The following is a 21,987-nucleotide window of genomic DNA, read 5'->3' on the forward strand; positions in this document are numbered from 1 at the left end:
AATTGGCTTATCTCATGTTCAGAGTTATTTTGTATTCAGTATAGCAGAGTTATATACAGGGTTTTCATTTCAAAACTGCCCAGTGTAAATAACTAATTATTTAAATTGAATTTAATTTAAACAAAAAACACGTCAATTTAGATATCGAGGGGAAGTCAAACCAGGCTTAATTGCATTTTAGATTTCACTCCTCACCCCACTTTGAAATTTCAAATGGAAACTCTATATTTTTATACTTAAATATGAAAGAGTATTCAATTGTTTATACACCTCATTCATTTGTTTTCGCATCTTTTGTTTTTCTATCGTCGCCTGGCAACCTGGATTGTTGTTATTGTTGATTAGAGCTGAAGAGAATAAAGCTACAAAAACTTATTGAGCATTTCATGTAATAGTTGTGTTTGTGTAGTAAATTAAAAAAAGGGTGTAAACCCTTCAAGAGAGAACATAAATCATCCTTATTGATTAAATTTAGGTAATTATACAAAATAAACTGTTTTTTCATCCTACAAACAACTGATAATAACAAAAATACAGGTTGCCAGGAGACGATAGAAAACAAAAGATGCGAAAACAAATGAATGATGTGTATAAACAATTGAATGTTCTTTCATATTTAAGTATAAAAATATAGGGGTGGCATTTGAAATTTCAAAGTGGGGATGGCTGGGGTGGGGGGTGAAATCTAAAATGCAATTAAGCCTGGTTTCAGACTTCCCCTCAATATCTAAATTGAAGTGTGTTTTTAATAATTTAAAAGGAAAAATTGTTCCGGGACCTTGTGACGGTGTCGTGTATAGTTCCTGGGGTAGCTCAGTCGGTAGAGCATTCGTGCGCTAAGCGAAGGGTCCCGGGATCGATGCCCTCTCCCGGAACAATGTTTTCCTTAAAATTTTTCAAGCCTGCTTCACAGGGAGCTTCTACCTGAAAGCAAGATTTGCATGAAGTGTTTTTGTTTAAATTGAATTCAATTTAAATAATTAGTTATTTAGACTGGGAAGTTCTGAAATGAAAGCCCTGTATTTTAAACTATTAAGGAAATCATTACATCGTATCAGCATTGAATGTAAGAGAGATGCTTCGCGGAGGAAATCCTCCAACCGGAAATTTAAGTTACAGCGAAATTATTTTCGCTGAATAGGCAAATCAGTTAGCAAAAAACTGGCTTACAATGGCTACAGACCCGAGTTCGAATCCGGTGATGACAGAGTCGTATTTGCGGTGGGCACAACCAAGATTCCTGAGAGTTTTCCTCTGGACTTTTCCTATTCTCTCCATTATTATACCGTCTCTATACATTTCAATATTCAGTCCTCTTATTTAATAGTATTCCTCATTATCGTCATCTGTAGGGTAACCATCCGTCCTGCAAAAGGAGGACATGTCCTATTTTTTAATCATTTTATCCCGTCCGGCAGGCATTTAAAAAAAATTGAAATGTCCGGCATTTCGCATTTAAAGTAGAATTAATATGAATATTGAATAATGTACGATAGTATGCATAGAATATCTAAACAAATGGTGAAAACCTATGAAAAAATTTAACTGCTTTCAATGGTTGAAGCTGGAGCACATAAAAAAGCATAAAATATGATGACCTATTGACATGCATTGAATTCTTACACTCTAAAAACGTCACTGTTCATGATTCTAAGCTATTTTATCAATTTCATTCTACAATGTACAAAGATATGCCAATCAAGTTAATTTTGACACAGATTTAAGTTTAGATAAACAATGGTGCAAATTCTTCAATTCCAATAGTTCTGCGAGCACTGAAACTTTCTCAGAACTCTAAAAATATGTCAATTCTATTTATTTATTCCAAGTCACAATGGAAGTGCTGAGAGAGTATTTTCCCTAATATCTGCTCAATGGACAAAAGAACGAAATCGCATGCTAACGGAGACAGTCCTTGAACAGTTCCATAGTTATTTGTTTGTCTCTTCAGGCTCTTGTGCACAAAGTGGGCTCCACCGATAAGTAGGGTACAGATGTAGCCTAATACTGATCCAGAAACTAGTGAGAGAACTAAGGTGAGCCATTGTTTTTATCTTTAATTTTGTTCATATCAATTTTTAAAAAGTCCTCCTTTTTCAGCAATGTTCTCTTATTTTAGATTCCTGTCCTCCTATATAATTTCTTCTCATGGTAACCCTAGTCATCTGACCGATTCTGAATATACTCCACAGCTTAAAACAACTTTTAAATGTTATGTGCTTCTCTGTTTATTTAATTCAGTCACAAAAACAGTTTACCAACAGTCTTACGACACTGGCGTTATTTTTTATTTGCTTCCGTATCCACTCCCTAATAAATAACGCAAGCAGAGGTACAAGGACGTGCAATTCCAGCTACTTAATATACACAACATAGTGTATAAATCACTTCGTACCTAACTACTGTACATGGTTACTTTAAAACCTGAAGAGCTCACGTTTCTTGTGAAAATAATTGTCTGTTTATCAAATTGTTGCCGGTAGTTATTCGAAGCTGATGTCAGCGTTGCCAGAGTAGGGAAAAGCGATTATATCAACCGAGTGTGTAACTTACTACATATTAGATTCCTTCAAATTATGCTAGATTTCCAGTTATTATAGTTCTATTACTAATGCTTTCTAATTAATATATGTATCTTAAAATTTTAAAAATCTTTCAGTTTCGATTAAAAACTTAACGAATTGTAAAGTTGCCAGCAGTGCAGTGACTATAGCCATACGCATACGACTATTTTGACAAATTGTACGAGGTACGACCGCACTCTATGTCGACGCAATTTTGTTCAACTATTTTACTGAAGGGAAAAAATTATTTTGGAACTTAAAATTTTGGTTTATAATTAAAATAAAATTGATGGTTAATTAGTACCTTTTAGACAAGTTTTCTTCATTCAGTGTGCCCTTGACTAATATGAAATAACATGCTTTTAACGGAACACTATGGTGAAATAATGGTGAAAAATTAAGAAAATCCACTCAAAAATTTATTGTGACTCTCTATTTAGATCGAGCTCAAAAAGCTAATTAATTTATGTTCCCATGACTATTTTTAAGCTTTTGAGCTAATATATTTTTAAAATATAATTTCAAGGCTATTATCCCTAATGACACCAAATTTTGTACAGATGATAGTATTGTAGGCATGTTTATGTAGTTTAAAATTAATAAATTTTGGATGAAAATTATAAAATATTTAAAACTCACATACATGTCCCCTTAAGGGGGAAAAATGCTTTGAAACTCGATCTGGTAACTATGCTTGCCATGTAAATCATAATTTGTCATCTTGAGCTCTAGATGTCACGTATACGGCGCGGTTATATCAAAGTAATACAGATTTAATTTTATTAACTTCCTTGTTTGTTCGACAAAGGAAATCTTTTATCAATGAAACAGTACCGCAGTAGCATTAAAAAGTCTAAACGCGCCCACATTATAGAGGTGTCGGGTTTGAGTCGGCTGTAGATAGATTAATTTCATTTAATTTTCAGCCGCCACATTAATTGATATTAAAATTAGGAAGCTGAGAAATGTACGACAATTTTAACCTGAAGTACGACAATTTTCATAAGTTGGTACGACGGTTGCTATTCCTTTATCTGGCAACCCTGCAGCAGTGTTCAATGTGTAAAAGATGTAACAGTGTCATGTACTGGTTTTAACAGGCGGTGGTGTATTGACTGTATTGGTCAGCAGAGTACACCATTTTTCAATAACTGGTAGATAGTGTCTCATTTGTGAGTGCACAGGAAGTTCCTTCCTTCTCCACAAAAAATACGTTAGACTCGTCAACTCGACCTTGGTCTTGGGGTGTACAGGAGATGAAAAAGTGGGAGCTGATATGAAGTCTTCTATCCATTAAACATAAGAAATAGGTACAGAGCTCTATTGGGAAAAGAAGAAACCAAATCAATTAACAACCGAATTCTTACATTATTGTATCTGAATGCATTTTATAGTATGTATAGAACAGACGTTCTCAAAGTGTGGGTCGTGACGCCCCGGAGGGTCGTGTAAAGAGCTGAGTAAGTCGCGATATGATTTACAAAATGGAACAAAAATTGCTTAATTAACATACATTCATTTTATATTTAGAAACATAAACAAAGCTGAACATAAAAATCAGAATATGTTTCAGTAGTTATAAAATGAAAAATAATTAATGCTATAAATGTGCTCGTTTCCCAGAAATCTCAAATCTGGACTCTGTATTCGATACACACAGATTGATATCTTGTTCAAGTTCAAAGAAATTTCTCGCTTTTGTTTTATGACATCGTAGACGAGAAACTTATTTTGCATAAATACGAGTTTGTAAATTCAATAAAAAATTTAGGAGCTTCTTTTGCAAGCTCGAGGTATTGTGTTGCATTCTCTTGATCCAAAATTGATCTACGCTCTGAGAAGGAAGGTACAGTTTCAACATTCCATCAGTAGACACATATAGCAATGAGTCTTTCCTTATTATTTTTGGGATTTCAACCAGTTAATTGCAATTATCTGAAAACGGATTCAGTATCTATCTATGACTGTCGCAGTTGTTTCGAGTTTCTTCAGGAAAATACTGAAAAAGCTGTTGTTTAAATTGTGGAAATTTAATTGCATGTCCGAAAAACAAACTCAATACTTGCCGCACCATAGCGAAATTTTCCAAGAGTTCTTTAAAACACTGGAATGAATCAAATTTCTTTTCTTCAAGTGATATCGACCAGAAATCGAGTTTCCTTAAAAAAAAAAATCCGTTGATTTTATCTCTGGCTGATAAGTTAACACATTAGTCTTGCAACTCTTATTCTATGTGTTTAAATGTTCGAAAATACATCAGCAAAGGAAGGCCTGTGTATGAAACCAAACAGAATTTCTTAGACAATATATTTGGATATTTCAATTTCTCGTCTTGCAGGTGCCGGTACATTAGAAGGTGAGGTTTTGAGTAAAATCACAGTCTAGTATATACAATCGCGAAGCTCAATACGTAGTAAATATGCAAACATTAGGTAGTTTCTCACCACTAGGATCCCTAATATCGCCTCATTACAGGCAATGCAAAATAGTACTGTTTCTAGCACCCTCAAAACTCAAGCTTCGTGACTGTATATAGTACACTGTGGTAAAATCATAGTTGCTTTCTATTTTTCATGGATTTGTATTTTTCGATTGAATTTAAATACCGGTGCGGTAGTGTGGGGTCGCAAACAAAAAATGTCTCGTCCAAAATTGGGTCGCACCTTCAAGAAGTTTGGGAACAACTAGTTTGGAAGGACATTCTGAGACATCTGTTTAGCACGCTTTGGTCTCAGTATTTCTGCTACCGTTTCAATCTCAGAAAATGTTTGTGTAGATCATTTAACAAGTAGGAAATCCCCTTCCAGGTAAGTACCGGTATAGCATGAACTGAAAAGTACTTTGAAAGTGATTAGTTAGCTTCATGAGATTTGCTAGTCAAGTTGTGTTTGTGTATTTGCAAACATGCGTTGTAGAAGAAAGTTATTTACTGTGTGCGCTTACAATTATTACATACATATTCATACAGAAGAGTTGTGTGGCAACTCAATTGTTCTTCAGTGACAGTAACTGATAGCGATTACAATGCAGTTAAATGTGCTGCAGTAAAATCAGTGATATAGCGAAGTAATTGATGAGGTAAATTCGTGTTGACTTGCGGATGTTGATTTTAATTTATCGCCACGGAAGACTGACGGCGACTGATCGCGTTACTAGTTGCACGTCACGCGAGCTGCAACTTCTGAAGGTCAAGGGAAAATACCAATTGTGTAAGCTTTAACAGGTATCACATTCAGTTGGGCACTGTCTGTGTGAGGTCTCTAATGCAGGCTTGCCCAACTGTATGTAACTATCGTGTATTACTTCATGATACAGAACCTATTACAATAATGAAATATAATTTATAATCTGGGATTCTGACGTAACTTTTTAATACCTTGACACAAGAAATGTACAGTAGTGGCAAAAAAAAAAAAAAAAAAAAAACCGGACCGACCCTTGTAGCTGATTTCAGAGCTTTGTTCACTCCAGAGCACGATAGACTGGTAACTAAGACTTTCGTGGTTCGAATCCTGCCTGGGAAGGTTTTTTTTTCTTCCTTATTCAAATTGATTCCCAATACTTTTCGATTGCAGCGATATTCTACTACTTAATTATTATTCCCAGAACATGAATTTTACCAGCTATCGAAAGGTATTGGGAATAAATTTGAATACGGAACAGAAAAAAAAGTTTCCTTCCCAGGCAGGATTCGAACCACGAAAGTCTTAGTTACCAGTCTATCGTGCTCTGGAGTGAACAAGGTTCTCAAATCTGCTACATGGGTCGGTCCGGTTTTTTTGCCACTACTGTACAATAATTATGTCTCTTTCCATAGGAATTCCTCTTACGAACAGCTAAGGAGCAAGTGTTCAAATCAGACCTTCTGCCTTCCGAGGGAAATTTGTACTGTACTGGGGGAGGAAGTGAAATCGACAGCAAAAGAAGCAATAATTCAGACATTAGTAACAACAACAGAGAACATGAAAAATGAAATAGAGCTTTCATTCGTTTATACAGAGTCAGGCATTTAACGTTTACTATTTTAAGTTTGTAATCATGCATGCATCATTTAAGGGGGAGGGTTTGATCATTTAAATCTAATTTTAATCCACTTTATTTATTACAGAAGAAAATAATTAAAATATGTCTTCATAAACCTATTGATTTTCCATCTCAAAAATTGTTTTTAGACTTTAATGTTCTTAAAATAAGACAAATTTATTATATTGTATTAATAAAATTCATACATAAAAATCTAAATAATTTTGAATTATATTCTCATAGTTATGAAACAAAAGGTATGAATTCTTTAAGATTGTTTGAACCAAAATGCAACACTGCTACAGCATTTAATCATAGTAGTTATTTAGGCCCAAGAATATATAACAAATTTGTATTTAAATATACTAATCTTATCAATTCTAATAATTATAGTATTAAATTTAAAGGGTGCTATTCATAGACATTTCGCTAGCCTGCGCTACGAGCGTGCTAAACTAGCCTCGGCTATCGACTGGTTACTTGTACAGGATTCATATCATATCGCTAACACTGATTTATGAATACGAAAAACGTTAGTTCGCTGATCATCCACCGGAAGCCCGCGCTAAGAATGTGTATGAATACGGCCCAAAAAATTATGTATGGATTTTATAAACATTGAAAAATTGTAAATTTAAATTTATATATTCTTATTGCGTAGTAGACATAAGACAAATTGTATTATATACACTTCTTAATTTCAATTCAGGAATCCGCCCCTGAGCACGAGTTCTACTCTTTCAGGGGCAAGCTAAAGTTCTTCTGTTTATATTATATTTTATGTTAGAATTATTAGCTACATACATACATACATACATACATACATACATACATACATACATGCATACATACACCTACATACATACGCCTACATATATACGCCTACATAAATAAATAAATAAATAAATAAATAAATAAATAAATAAATAAATAGTGATTAGGTCTAGCATGGCCTTGGATTTAGATAGCCATGGCCATTGCAGCAACGTATTTTCTGCATAGAACATTATTTATCAAGCAAGTCAATTGTCACTGTATAGTGCGAGTTTCTCCCGATATTGGGCTCTTCAAAATCCAAGCGAAATCCAAGAACGTCCACTTCACAGTCCTACGATTATTGTATGGTTTGCCATTGCAGCGCAAGGAATTATTTGTCCCTACTTCTTCGAGGACAATAATGGTGCTGCGGTGGCCGTCAACTCCAAACGTTACAACCACATGCTGACAACATTCTTCCTGCCATAGTTGGCACGTAACTGGAACATTGAGACCCTATGATTTCAACAGCACGGAACCACAGCACATACGGCACATCTTTCAATGAACATATTGCGTGCTGTTTTTCCCGGGCGACTTCTCTCCAAATTAGGTGACAGTCAATGGACCTCCGTATCCCCAGACCTCACTGCGTCAGATTTTTTTTTGTGGGGATAGCTGAAGGCTAAGGTCTACGCTTGTAGATTCCCTGATATCAACAACCTCAAAAAATGCAATTCGTGAGGAAATTGCTGGTGTCACGCCAGACACTTTGCAGAGAGTTATGACTAGTGTACAAAGATTACAACAATGTATTGACGCTAATGGTGGGCATATTAAGGATTAATTAAAAAAAAAAGATAATAATCTGTAAATCCAAGACTGTAACGTGCCTAACAGTGTCCATGGTTTGTAATTTCTTTAAACAATAAATCAGTTATAGTATTTTGAAAATGGGAAACGTTAATTGCCGGACCTTTTCTTTTTTTTTAAAGACTAAACTTACTAAATGTTAACGTAGGTATTAACTTAAAATTGTTAATATTGTTATGTGAAACATGGTGAATATGAATTATCCTTCTGTATAAAATTGTCTCATAAAGCCGGCCTTAAGCATCCTTTTTATGTGATCAGCCTAAATTTAGTACAAGTACTAATTACTCTTTAATTAAATTGGAGAAATGGGTCTTTCAGCAGCTTTTCTAGAGTGACTGTATACTAACTGTAATTTTAGTACTGAGAAAGAGGAAAAACTTCCTGTGACATGGCTTCCTAAATAGAAGCAAAATATCGGTATCAGCTGATGGTATTATAGAGAACAAACAAATACAATCTTTAATCAACTACCCCCAAGTGTTGTATTTCTTCTTAAATAAATATTTTCTTCCATGTTTGAACAAAGATAACTTCAAACTATATGTAAGTTTCATGTACAAAAAGAAGAAACTCTATCTAACGTTATCATTTCTGTCTCGACTCCACTTCTTCCAAGACAGCCAGTTACTTTTCATATCTTACATACCCATATATACAGATTTTAAATGTAAATGCATCTTGCTTTATCCAATTCTGATACAATTTGAATTTCCTTCCTCCATTTTCATTTTCCCAGTCAAATTCCTGCAATCTCCTCGCTTCTATCATGCCAATAATACCCTTCAGCCATGTTTTCTTAGATTTCCAGCAGGAGCCCATTAAAACACCTCTTTCGTAACCTATTTGCATCCATTATTCATATAGGCCTATATACAAACTATTGTTATTGTTTACTTTCAACAAAATGTATAATAGAATTTTTAAAGTTACTTTTTTTTTCTCTTATCGTATCATTCTATCTAGTTTAGAGCATCGCGCTGACCTTCTTGAAGATCTTTCAGATCAAATTAAATAATTTTCTACGATATGTTTCTCCTGCTTTAGTGTCTTATTTGTCAAATTGTTGATACACACATTTACTGAAAGATTGTCACAGTAAATCTATCTATCAAGTAAAATTGAAGGGTTCAGAGCCATAGTGGGCCAAGCGCCATTTATTAAAAACGGACAAAACAAGGGTTAAAGTTAAGTGAATGCCATAGTTTAATGAAGATTGACATATCATTTTGTTTGAATGTGTATACTTTATAGTACTTGCTATATGTTTCCATTGAATTATGGTAATAACTTCATTTTAACCCTTGTTTTCTACGGTTCTAGTAAATGGCGCTTGGCCCACTATGGTTCTGAACCCTTCAATTGTGACATGATCCTGTGAAAATGACAAAACATATTCCACTACAGTTATAAGAACTGTTGTCATAATCATCATCCATTCTTCTGTCCCGTTCCATAATTAAATAGGTTTTCAGTATAAAATTATTTAGCAGAGATAATATTAAATAATTCGGAAGTCGAAATTAAAGAGCTTCACGCCTCTGAGATACAGAGAGATAAAGCCTTCTGTTACAACGGCACTACGAATTGTAGTGCTAATTAGAGGAGACAACAGCGCATAGCTAGAAACTCCCATCCCCGCGGCTGATGTTAATTATTCAAAAAAGCCAGCTTCCCTTTTATCTGCCTATATTAACCTTTAGAAAACCTGAGAATTAGCAGTTTAAGAACACTGTATACATTTAGTGTCGCCTTTGAAGTTGCCAATGTAGCGAATTCAAATGTCACTAGCAGTGATGAAGACTGATGCTTATAATAAATAGCACTTTATATTCCCAGTTATACCACAGTCTAGTATATACAGTCATGAAGCTCAATACGTAGTAAATATGCATACATAGATAGTTGCTAACCACTAGGATCGCTAATATCGCCTCATTACAGACAATGCGAAATAGTACTGCCACATTCAATTGTTCCTAGCACCCTCACAACTCAAGCTTCGTGACTGTATATACTAGACTGTAGTTATACTCAGACACAGACTACGTAACGAAGACTTAAGGAGCCAAACACATCTCAAAGACGCAGCAGAAACGGCCGACAAGCTGAAGAAGAAATGGGCAGGACACGTGATGCGACTCAACGAGAACCGTTGGACACACATCCTTACGACATGGGACTCAAGGATTGGCAAACGCAACGCTGGAAGACAGAAGACAAGGTGGGCAGACGAACTTAGATCAAGATTCGGCCATCTATGGTCAATAACTGCGAAAGACCGACAACAATGGAAAGTAATCACAAAGTGACTTGCACCCCAAACAGTGACTAGTGAACAGTGGACCCTTCAGTGTTAACCCAGACAGTATCTTAAAACTATTATATTACAAAAGTGACCATCATTCCCGGAGTCGCTACAGGCTGGTTCACAATAAACCGGGAACAGAAACGAGAACGAGAACGGAAATATTGTTAAAATAAATGTATTTAAATGTGATCATTCACATTGAACTATTATTTATTTATTTATTTACTTTTTTATTTATTTAACCTGATAGAGATAAGGCCATCAGGTCTTCTCTCCCCCTCTATCAGGGGATTACAACTACAATATTAAGAATACAATTACAATTATAATTACAATTAATATTAAATTTACAAATACAATAAAAATCAAAGTACTAAAAGATTAACTGATTAATAAAAGTTAGACAGTTTATTGTAAAAGTTAAGAAAAGAGAAGCATTTCTTTTATTGATTAAGTAAAAATTAAACCTACTCTACGCAGTAAGAAAATTCTTAATAAGCAATCTTTTGAACGCTACTAAATTCCGACAGTCTCTAATGACACTGGGTAGGGTATTCCACAAGCGCGAGAGCGAGATTGTGTATGATAATGAATACGATGATGTGAATGCTCACATTTAAATAGCCTACATTTATTTTAACATTATTTCCGTTCTCGTTCTCCTTGTTTCCGTTCCCGGTTTATTGTGAACCAGCCTTAACAGGGAACTGCTTGACAAACCATCCTGCATAGTCAAGAGGCCCTTGCCCTTCACGGGATTTCGTGGCTAATTCTTAATTCCAATTTTGTTTTTTCAGTCTCTATTTTTTAAATAGGCTGCGAAACAAAATATTGTGTCCCGAAAGCCTCTTTCGGGATAAAATTATGTCCCGAAAGTCGGGACACATTAGCGAAGATAGGGACGTTCCCGTATTTTATGGCGCTCATGACAACCCTATATCAACCACGAGTTTAACTTTCCCTTTGAATTTAACAGTTTGACATGTATGTGGTGTAATTATGTTCCGCAACAATAATCCTCAATTGTTTCTGTGGAATAATTTGTAATCACTTCCTTCCAAACCCCATTAATTCCCCAAGAGAGCTATCGAATCAAGGAACAAAGAAACCTGGCAGTAAGCAGCGATGACTGCGGGGGGCAGGTGGGGAAGTAGCATCATTACGGCTACCACAGAGTCAATTACTTCCTCTGGTGTTGGTCCGGACACGGATGGCCGCGGAGAGGAACGGACAATGAGTCCTGTGGCAGCCGCGAGTCACTCAGTCACTAAGCTGTAGTCGGCGAGACCACTAGGTCAAGCGGGCTCACCATGCTGTCTGTAGCGAATAATCGACGTTCAGTGACCACGGGGTTTCTTCCCTCCAGGTCCTCCGTCGTTCGACCCTCGCCGACTGCTGCCATCATGGACCTCAACAGGATCCCCAGCACCACGCATGGCCACGAGTTCCACAACGGCTTGAGCAGAGTGGTTATGGTTAGGAAGACGGAGCAGAGGACCTTCGCGTCGGGGAAGACTGGCGAGGTAAGTACAGATATAGACTATCTTTTAATAACATATGAAGGGCCACCGGCCTGATCTAAGGGTTAGCGAGCGGACTAAAACTTCAAGGTATCTCTTGGACGTGGATTACAACCCTACTTGCACCAATTACTTGGATGAATTTTTATAACAATCTGCTGAACATGTGGGAAAAGTTTCATAGATGGTCACTTGAGGTCTTTAAGGGGTTAGGTACAGCTTACAGCAGTAACATTTTTGGAAATATTCAGCATTTTTTTCCTCCATTACTGTATCTTTTACAATAATGAAAATTGGTATGTGTAAAATGCTGTCCTTCTGCTATATGAAAAAACATACTTTTACGATTAAAAAATTGTTTATATATTTTTAATTCAAAATTTTGGCAGTACATTGCAGTGATGAAGCGTTTCCCTCATAAACTCATAAACTTGTTGACTTTTTCATGTTCTCTCTCTTTTATTTTATTGCTGAAACTCTTGTTTACAATATCATGCTCTTTCAACTACATTCCTTGATAAATAATATTTTTTTTTTTAATTTTGTGTAAGAAGAAAATACTGATATTTGACCATTTTTTAAAAATGAATTTACTTTTTATCAGACAAAGGTAGAGACGTGATCTTGCATCATATTGTAGATATGACATGTATAAATACACACAAAAAATTTCATCATAGAATGTTGGATAGTTTTTGAGTTATGTGGGAAACGCTTCATCACTGCACAGTGAACTGAATTTTGAAAAAAAAAAAAAAATGTAAATAATTTTTTTTAAATTGTAAAACTACTTTTTTCATTTAGCGGAAGGGCAGTGTTTTACACATACTAATTTTCATGATTATACAAGATATAGTAATGGAGCAAAAAAAATATTGAATATTTCCAAAATTTTACTGCTATAAGCTGTACCTAACCCTTTAAAGGGGACACTTCACTGAAAATCATGGAAATTTTCCAAAACATTTTCATTGGCTATTTCACTTCTTTAGAATGTATATATTTTCAGAGCCCGAATTGATTTAGTTGAATTCTGATTACAAATATGTTTACTTTTTTTTAAATCAAAGCTGTAAAGGGGCGTGGCATTTAAAGAGCTGTCAAAATTATTTTTTCATTAAAGAATTCTATTTTACAAATTTGTTATTACAAATCTAGTAACTTTTTATTCTAAAGTTGGCTCCCTGACGTTACTAGTTGAATGTAGCGGAGGGGAATTTTACTAGGTATGTCTTACATAAATATTTATTTTACTTTCAAATTCATTTTTTCGTAAGTTAATTTTTCTTGATTCAACACCAACTTTTTATGCCAAATATTAATAAATTTGGATGAAATTTTTACTGCAAGTGTTTATGAGGTAGCTTTATGTTTGTATGCATTTATTTTGTAAGAAATGCTGCTAATTTATTTCATTAATATTTTTTTCACGAATTATAGAAAAAATAACATATTCAAAGCTTCAAAAATTTTTTGAAAGTGAATACATGGGATATTTAATAAAATGAATGCATAAAAACGTTTCTCTATGTCTTGCGAATGTAACAAAAAAAAGGAAGCTTAAAAATTTAGATCTTCTACTAACAACTTGGGTTTGAAAATCGTTTTGAAAAATAAAAAATCAAACTCGAATTTTGCGACACTCTGTATAGCGAATTCCCGGACTTATTTCGTGAAAATATCAGTGCCGTGGAGGTCAGTAAAAAAAAAATTAAGATCTTCATTGCAGGGAATGACCCTAAAAATTATAACTACGTTTACTATTCAGCATGGTCATATTATAAACTGAATACTTAATTGTTTTAGTGAATTAGCTTTTTTCGGCCAAATTAAACTCTAATGTCTCTAATCTACTAACGATAGTACATGGTAATTATATCATTACATACGAAATAGTACGGTACATCATGGAGTGCATCCACCACTGTACAGTAACGGTTAGCATGCCAGACCGTGAAACGAGTGGGCCGGGGTTCGGACAAGTCACCTGGTTGAGGTTTTTCCGGGCTTTTCTCAACCCATTAAGAGCAAATACTGGGTAACTTTCGGCGCTGAATCCTAGACTCATTTCGCTGGCATTATCACCTTCATTCAGACGCTAGGTAACCTTAGGGGTTGATAAAGCGTCGTAAAATAACAAAAAAGAATGGAGTGCACATAAAACGTAAAGCGCACGTGCTTTTGCAATCACGTGGACGTAAGAATAGTTGGCTGGATTAAGAAGTTATTTGTTTTGAAGTAACACATTTCATGAAACACGTGAAGTCAATCAATCGTCCGATGTTAGTTTTTGTCCTTTAAGTAACCTTTCTTTAGTCTCGGTTGTTGTGCTTCTTTGTTTCTCTCTTGAACAGATACTCGGAAATATCTACTCCCACAAAACAACGTGGTGAAAATTGTTCTTGTGGTCAATTATTCCAAGAATCCAAGCAAGGATGAAAAATAACGTTTTCTTTTCTTCGATGTCCGCCAAAACTTTACAGCCACAGAAGATAATCACGTCCCAGTTGACTCTTCTCCTTGGAAGAAAAAAAAAACTCTTGAAACTCAGGGATAGCTAAATAAATTGTCAAAGTGTTATTTTTAAAATACACTGAAGTCCTGCCATACTGTTCTGGGATGTTCAATTTTTTCAAGCATTAGATCAGTTCTGTGAAGTGCAACCCAACCCAAGATGGATTAGTAACTGGGCTCAAATTAATTTACTCACAAAACATAAGTTTTTTTTTTTGTCCAGTGGCAACGCCTTTAACTTGTCGTTATTCGCCCCGACTCTACTACGACCACACCGAAGGAGGCTTGCTTATCGCCTGGTGGTTAGGTAGTCGCCTAGGTAAGATACGGGATGGTCTCACAGCCATGCTAGGCGCCTAGTGGCCAGTCACTTCTTCTTGTTTGTTGCGATTATGCTTGTTTCAAAATCGACTGGAAAACTCCTTACGGAAAATTTTTCTTTCAAATATGATTTTCCGATCTCTGATAACGAATTTAAATGACGTCATGTGCGTCAGGAATCACACCGACAGCTGAATTGCGGCGAGGTGACAGACCAGTAGTGAGTGATTTCATAATCAGAGTGCACGGTGTATCACAGTAGCAATTCCCAAGAAAATCGAGCCTTTTTGGGAGGGGTACATAACAACCCTTTCCGATGCCAAGTACAGTTAAATGGAAATTATAGGAGCCTGCAAAAAACGTGGTTTCGTTATTTCCAAGAAAGGCATCTTGTGTGTATCTAAATTAATTAACCCTTTTTGTGTAATATACATTTATTTATGAATGGTTGATCCAAATTTGTTGATTATAAGATTAAATTACCTTAGGGATAAATGATATATTGTATATTTTTATGATTTTTATTGTTTTTGATTAGTGTTGGTTTTATAATAACTATCATTTTAAGTTTGTTAATTTTTTTTTTAGGTTTTGATTTATTAATATTTAATTATTTTATTGGAATTTTTTATTAAATTAAGACTGGCAAAGCTCGGATGGGATTAATTCCAGAGTGAAAAAACAAGCAAGTCCACCCCCGTCAAAAGTCGCCGCACCCCACGAGATGATACAAATTAATTCCATTCGAGCTTTACCAATCTTATTAAGTACACAGAAGATGCCTTTCTTGGAAATAACGAAACCTCCTTTATTGCAGGCTTCTTTTATTTTCACTTAACTGTACTTGGCATCGGAAAGGATTGTTATGTACCCCTCCCAAAAAGGCTCGATTTTCTTGAGAATTTCTGTTGTGAGTCGCCGTGCACTCTGACTATGAGATCACTCACGACTGGTCTGTCACCTCGCGCCACAGTTCAGCTGTCGTGTGACTCCTGAGGGTTACGCCTTAACGTCTTTAACTTCTCTGCTACATCTCACCAGAATTTTTTCACTACCACAGCGATTTTGTGCAGCTCATCGGGCAGATTCCAAGTGTTTCTCTTTCGACAACAGCTGCTATCAATACTTCATCCATATTACTTTCCATTATTATTACTACTAATACACAGCACTAATTAAGCTAGTACGCGAAAAAACACTGTTAGCTGCCCGGTGGCTATCCAGACAAAACGGACGGGTTCGTTTGTTTGGATAGTTGCTAGCGACACGCCAGCTTGTAGACCAGACTTTGCGGCTGGTCTCGATTGTTTCTGATTGTGTACTTGAATTACTCATCCCAGGCGACTACCCAATCACCAGGTGCTAAGCAAGCCGCATCTGTGTGGCATTAGTTTCAGAGCGGGCTGGTAGATGTTAGTACTAAGAAGCGTATACTACTTAGTTCGTCATAGATTATCCAAAGTGTAGATACAGATGGTGGATCTACATTACACTAGTAATGAATAATGGCGATTATAATGATGATGAATAATTTTTGGAATGTCACGGGGAACCGAAATATCCGGACAAAACCCCTGTGCTGCTGGGCTTGCCCAACAAAGGTTATAAATACAGAATGAATGATTTATTAGAATAAAATGTTTTATTTTCGCTGGCAGATTTAAGACCATAAAGCCTTCTCTTCCACTCAACCAGCCTTTATCAATATAATAGTGACATATATATTTAAATTATGAATAGGCTATTTACAATACATTAAAGATTCTTCAGCAATATTCTTCAGTTAAATTTCAACGAATAGTATATGTTTATTTAATTTGAGATAAAGCCTATACGAAAAAGTAACAACTTAATTTATGAGCTAATGTAATTAGATTCAGTCTATATGAAATATGTAAAGAATTATATTTAATTTGAGATAGCTAGTTGGTTAAATGTTGAGAATTAATTTAATAGTAGTTTACTAGAACTGTGTTATAGGGAGCAAAATATAAATCTAAAATATATTGATATAATGAGAATAATATTAATGTAATGCGATTTTGCCATTAGAGATGTTGTGTTCTATTTAAATAAATTAATGTATATAATAAGGATGGGCAGATCTTAGTTTGCCTGGGGCCATTTACAGAAAGAAAACACAATTTCATGGAAAGATTTATTGGAACAGTACAGGAATTATTGAGATCTTTTTCAACGGAATTTAGACATTTGTCATACCGTGGGATCAAATTTTGTATCCCTGTGTCGTAGAAGTCTGCTGCCTGGGATCAGAACCAATGTGTGTCAGCCGTCTGCACCTCTCTGTTGATCTCACGGTATGACAAATGTCTAAATTTCGGTTGGGAATACGTTGAAAAGTAGCTCAACAATTTTGCTGTATCTGTTCCAATAAATCTTTCCATTAACCCATTAACTTGTGTTTTCTTTCTGTAAACGGCCCTAGGCAAACTTACTTCCTGGACGACCCTCGTATTGCGCTCGAGTGGCCAAAATTTGTATAAGCACTTGTTTTGACATTATTAATACGGTGGAAGAAAAAAAAAACAGTTCGAACAGCTACAAAAAATCTGCATTTCTGTCGATGTACAAAGAAGTCTGAAGATGATTGATCGTTCTTCAGACATCTGCAACCGGCATCCAAAAATACGTGTCTGTCAAAGTGTTTGATAGGCTGTCGAATTCTTAACAGACGAGAAAGAGAAAAATAGCAACTTCTCGATGGACACTGCACAAAAATAAAACCACGCTTATAAAATGTAGTACGTCATTTAATGATCTAGCATAATTTCTTGCTCCACTTCGTCAAACTGTATATACTTATTAGCATGCCATCTAATACAAAAAACGTTGTTTCCCTAGCAGTAATAATGGTGAGGCAGTATTCCCTTTTTCTTGATGTAATCCTTGAATTTGAAATATGTCTCTGTGCCGTCAGTGGAACATGATACGTTTTTTCATTTCCTTTTCTAGATTTACTCTTTTTTAACGATGGCCTGCAAACATATTTACATGTATGTTTATCAAATTGTGACGTTGTATACGTAAAGAAACAATATTAGAATTTCAAATTAAATAGGTCATTAATATTAACAAAGTTTCCCAATTTCAAATTAAAGCGGTAATGAATAAATAATGCCACACGTGTCCAAATACTCTGTAATTATATTTAAAATTAGTATACGCTAGGTGACAAAAACAGTTTAACTGAAATGCAAATCGTTACATATGTAATTAACAACGCGTTGTAGCCTATTGCTTCAAAACATGAACACATGTAAATACAAGATCCTCTCAAATTAATTCTGTTAGAGTTTGCTTGTCTGTAATATTTGTTCAGCCGAACAGCGTTTGAAAATTAGTTTTAATTAACAACAAACTATGGAAGTCCGAATATATATAGATATATTTGCACCGTATCATAATGTAATTCATTATATTTTCCTGCACAAAGGCAGGTCTTTCACTGCATTCTCCAATCTTTCCTACTTTGTGCCTTCCTCTTAGTCAGTCGGCCTGGGTAGCGTAGTTGATATAGCGCTGGCCTTCTATGTTCGAGGTTGCGGGTTCGATCCTGGCCCAGGTCGATGGAATTTAAGTGTATTTAAAAGCGACAGGCTCATGTCAGTAGATTTACTGGCATGTAAAAACTCCTGCGGGACACAATTCCAGCACACCGGCAACGCTGATATAACCTCTGCAGTTGCGAGCGTCGTTAAATAAACCATAATTTAAAATTTTCCTCTTAGTCTCCGCATATGATCCACATTATCTTAATGTCGTCTATCATCTGATAATTATCTTCTTCTGCCCCGAACTATTCTCCTATTTACTACTCTTTCTAGTGCATCCTTCAGTAGGCAGTTCATTTTCAGCCGGTGACCCAACCAATTTCTTTCCCTCTTTCTGATCAGTTTCAGTATCATTCTTTCTTCACCCACTCTTTCCAACACAGCTTCGTTTCTTATTCTGTCTGTCCACTTCATTCATTTGATAGTGCATAGAAATCAGGACTCTAGTGATAATAAACATATTGAGTGCTGTTCATAGACATTTCGCTAGCCCGCGCTACGAGCGTGCTAGACTAGCCCCGGCTATCGACTGGTTACTTGTACAGGATTCATATCATGTCATATCATATCATATCATATATCATATCATATCATATATCATATCATAATATCATACCATATATCATATCATATCATATATCATATCATATATCATATCATAATATCATATCATATCATATCATATCATATCATATCATATATCATATCATATATCATATCATATATCATATCATAATATCATATCATATATCATATCATATCATATATCATATCATATCATATATCATATCATATCATATCATATATCATATCATAATATCATATCATATCATATCATATATCATATCATATCATATATCATATCATATCATATATCATATCATAATATCATATCATATATCATATCATATTATCATATCATAATATCATATCATATATCATATCATATATCATATCATATATCATATCATAATATCATATCATATATCATATCATAATATCATATCATATATCATATCATATATCATATCATATCATATATCATATCATAATATCATATCATATATCATATCATATCATATCATATCATATCATATATCATATCATATCATATATCATATCATATCATATATCATATCATATATCATATCATATATCATATCATATCATATATCATACCATATATCATATCATAATATCATAGCATATATCATATCATATCATATCATATATCATATCATATATCATATCATATCATATCATATATCATATCATATCATATCATATATCATATCATAATATCATATCATATATCATATCATAATATCATATCATATATCATATCATATATCATATCATATCATATATCATATCATATCATATCATATATCATATCATATATCATATCATATCATATATCATAATATCATCATATATCATACCATATCATATATCATATATCATATCATATCATATATCATATCGCTAACACTGGTTTATGAATACGAAAATCGTTAGTTCGCTGATCATCCACCGGAAGCCCGCGCTAAGAATATCTATGAATAGGGGCCTAAGTGTTTGGTTCATCGCTGAGTGAAAATATTACGGAAACTTACTGAAATAATATTTTGTCGCAAAAAATACGGAGTCTTATTGTATGATTTATTCTCATACATCTTACGCGGCAATCTGATTCTCGCGACGTTTGTTTGTTATATAATCCTTCCTTTATAGAATTTACCTGAGTTCAAGGGCGAGGATTTCGGCCTGACGATTTTGGAAGGTTATCTGGTCAGAGACATAACTGCCTGTTCATTACGAGTCATTCGTCACTGAGCGCTTACAGCGACGTAAATGAAACGCACAAACAAATACCAACAACAGGAATTCTGATTCAAATGGAAATTCGTATTCTATTCGCTACCGAACATATTTAAATATACAGCGACAGGAGCTTCTACGATCAAAATAATTCACATTCCATTTGAATAACAACAGTTCATGTAACTACATCAGTAACGGTTCATGAATTACGATAGAAAGAATGCCAGTCCCTACTGCAAACGTGTACAGTATAGACCATATTTGTTATGTACATTCACACCAGATACATAGTTGTGTAACACGAATTTTATTGCATAACGCGTAACTACAACTAACACAATTTCCCAGGTTGTTACGTGTCAACTCATCCATATTTTCTTACTTTAGTGATTTCCTATCAATTTACTGGATTAGTCTATCACATAGAATTAAAATTTAAATTATGGTTTATTTAACAACGCTCGCAACTGCCGAGTTATATCAACGTCGCCGGTGTGCCGGAATTTTGTCCCGCAAGAGTTCCTTTACGTGCCATTAAATCTACTGACACGAACCTGTCGCATTTAAGCACACTTAAATTAGTATACGCTAGGTGACTCGGGATCGAATCCGCAACCTTGAGCACAGAAGGTCAGCGCTATACCGACTGCGCTACCCAGGCCGACACACACATAGAATTATAAACTTAATAAGTGTCATACTTAACACCACAGTCTAGTATACTCTTGGTTTCACAAGTAAAGAACCTTCGTTGCAGGGTTGGGTTCAGGAAGCCATAAATCTGACTGACACGCTCCTCCAATTAGTGAAACTGTGGACAAAGATACCGCCAGGAGACCGCCGAGAATGCTGTGTTGTGAATTTTCCATTTTTGAAAGAATCCAACCAGTTGCAAAAGAAAATACATTTAAAGAGTCCAGCCAAGAGCAAACGTGGCAACAGCTTCCCCTAACTGGCCTGTCAATCACTGTCATCTGTGCAGAAGTGGTGTGAGGCCAGGGTTCTTTACTTGTGGAGCCGAGAGTATACAGTCACGAAGCTTGAGTTGTAAGGGTGCTAGGAACAATAGACTGTGCTGGTACTATTTCGCATTGTCTGTAATGAGGCGATATTAGCGATCCTAGTGGTTAGCAACTATCTATGGATGCATATTTACTACGTATTGAGCTTCGTGACTGTATATACTAGACTGTGCTTAACACTATCGCTTTTACGGGCGATTTGTTACAGAGTTTAACAAAGAGAGGGGTGAGGAAAAGGATGGGTTTTAAAACTGCAGAATGGGATGCATTATATAGGAATGGGTTGGGTGTGAGAAAAGGAAGCAAATATAATAGAATAAATGTATGGCATAATGTGAAGATGCATTTAATTGATATCGAGAGGAAAGAGATTGAGCTCCAATGTTTGGAAAAAAATCCTCACTGCATTTACAATCAGACCTCATGCTTAACTGGGGGAGGTGTGACTACATAAATTCTTGTAGGAAAGATAATAGAGTGGGTTAGGCGTGGCTAAGATTGGGGGCATGGAAGGCTCTTAAAATTGTCACCGAAGAAGGGGACTGCATCTGTCCATTATGTGTGGAAAAGGAGACATGGGAACACATTTCAGTCTGTTGTGAAAAAACAGAACATCTCCGGACAAAATATCTACCACCCTCGATGCTAAGTCGGAATATTGGTTCGCTTGCATGTCTTGACTTCATG

At 35.2% G+C, this 21,987-nt stretch overlaps 1 protein-coding gene across 10 annotated transcripts in view; it reads left to right on the forward strand.

The window, feature by feature from the left end:
• The window catches only part of LOC138716256 (uncharacterized), a 395,104-nt gene that overhangs the window by 296,743 nt on the left and 76,374 nt on the right, over nt 1–21,987 (forward strand). For all 10 annotated transcript variants that reach the window (XM_069849132.1, XM_069849123.1, XM_069849126.1 and 7 more), the window contains one exon: nt 11,894–12,050. In XM_069849132.1, coding sequence (XP_069705233.1) covers nt 11,931–12,050 — 120 coding nt within the window. In that variant the 5' untranslated portion in view covers nt 11,894–11,930. The remainder of the gene's footprint in view (nt 1–11,893; nt 12,051–21,987) is intronic.

Source organism: Periplaneta americana, chromosome 16, assembly GCF_040183065.1.
Source record: "Periplaneta americana isolate PAMFEO1 chromosome 16, P.americana_PAMFEO1_priV1, whole genome shotgun sequence".
Classification (NCBI taxonomy): Eukaryota; Metazoa; Arthropoda; class Insecta; order Blattodea; family Blattidae; genus Periplaneta; species Periplaneta americana.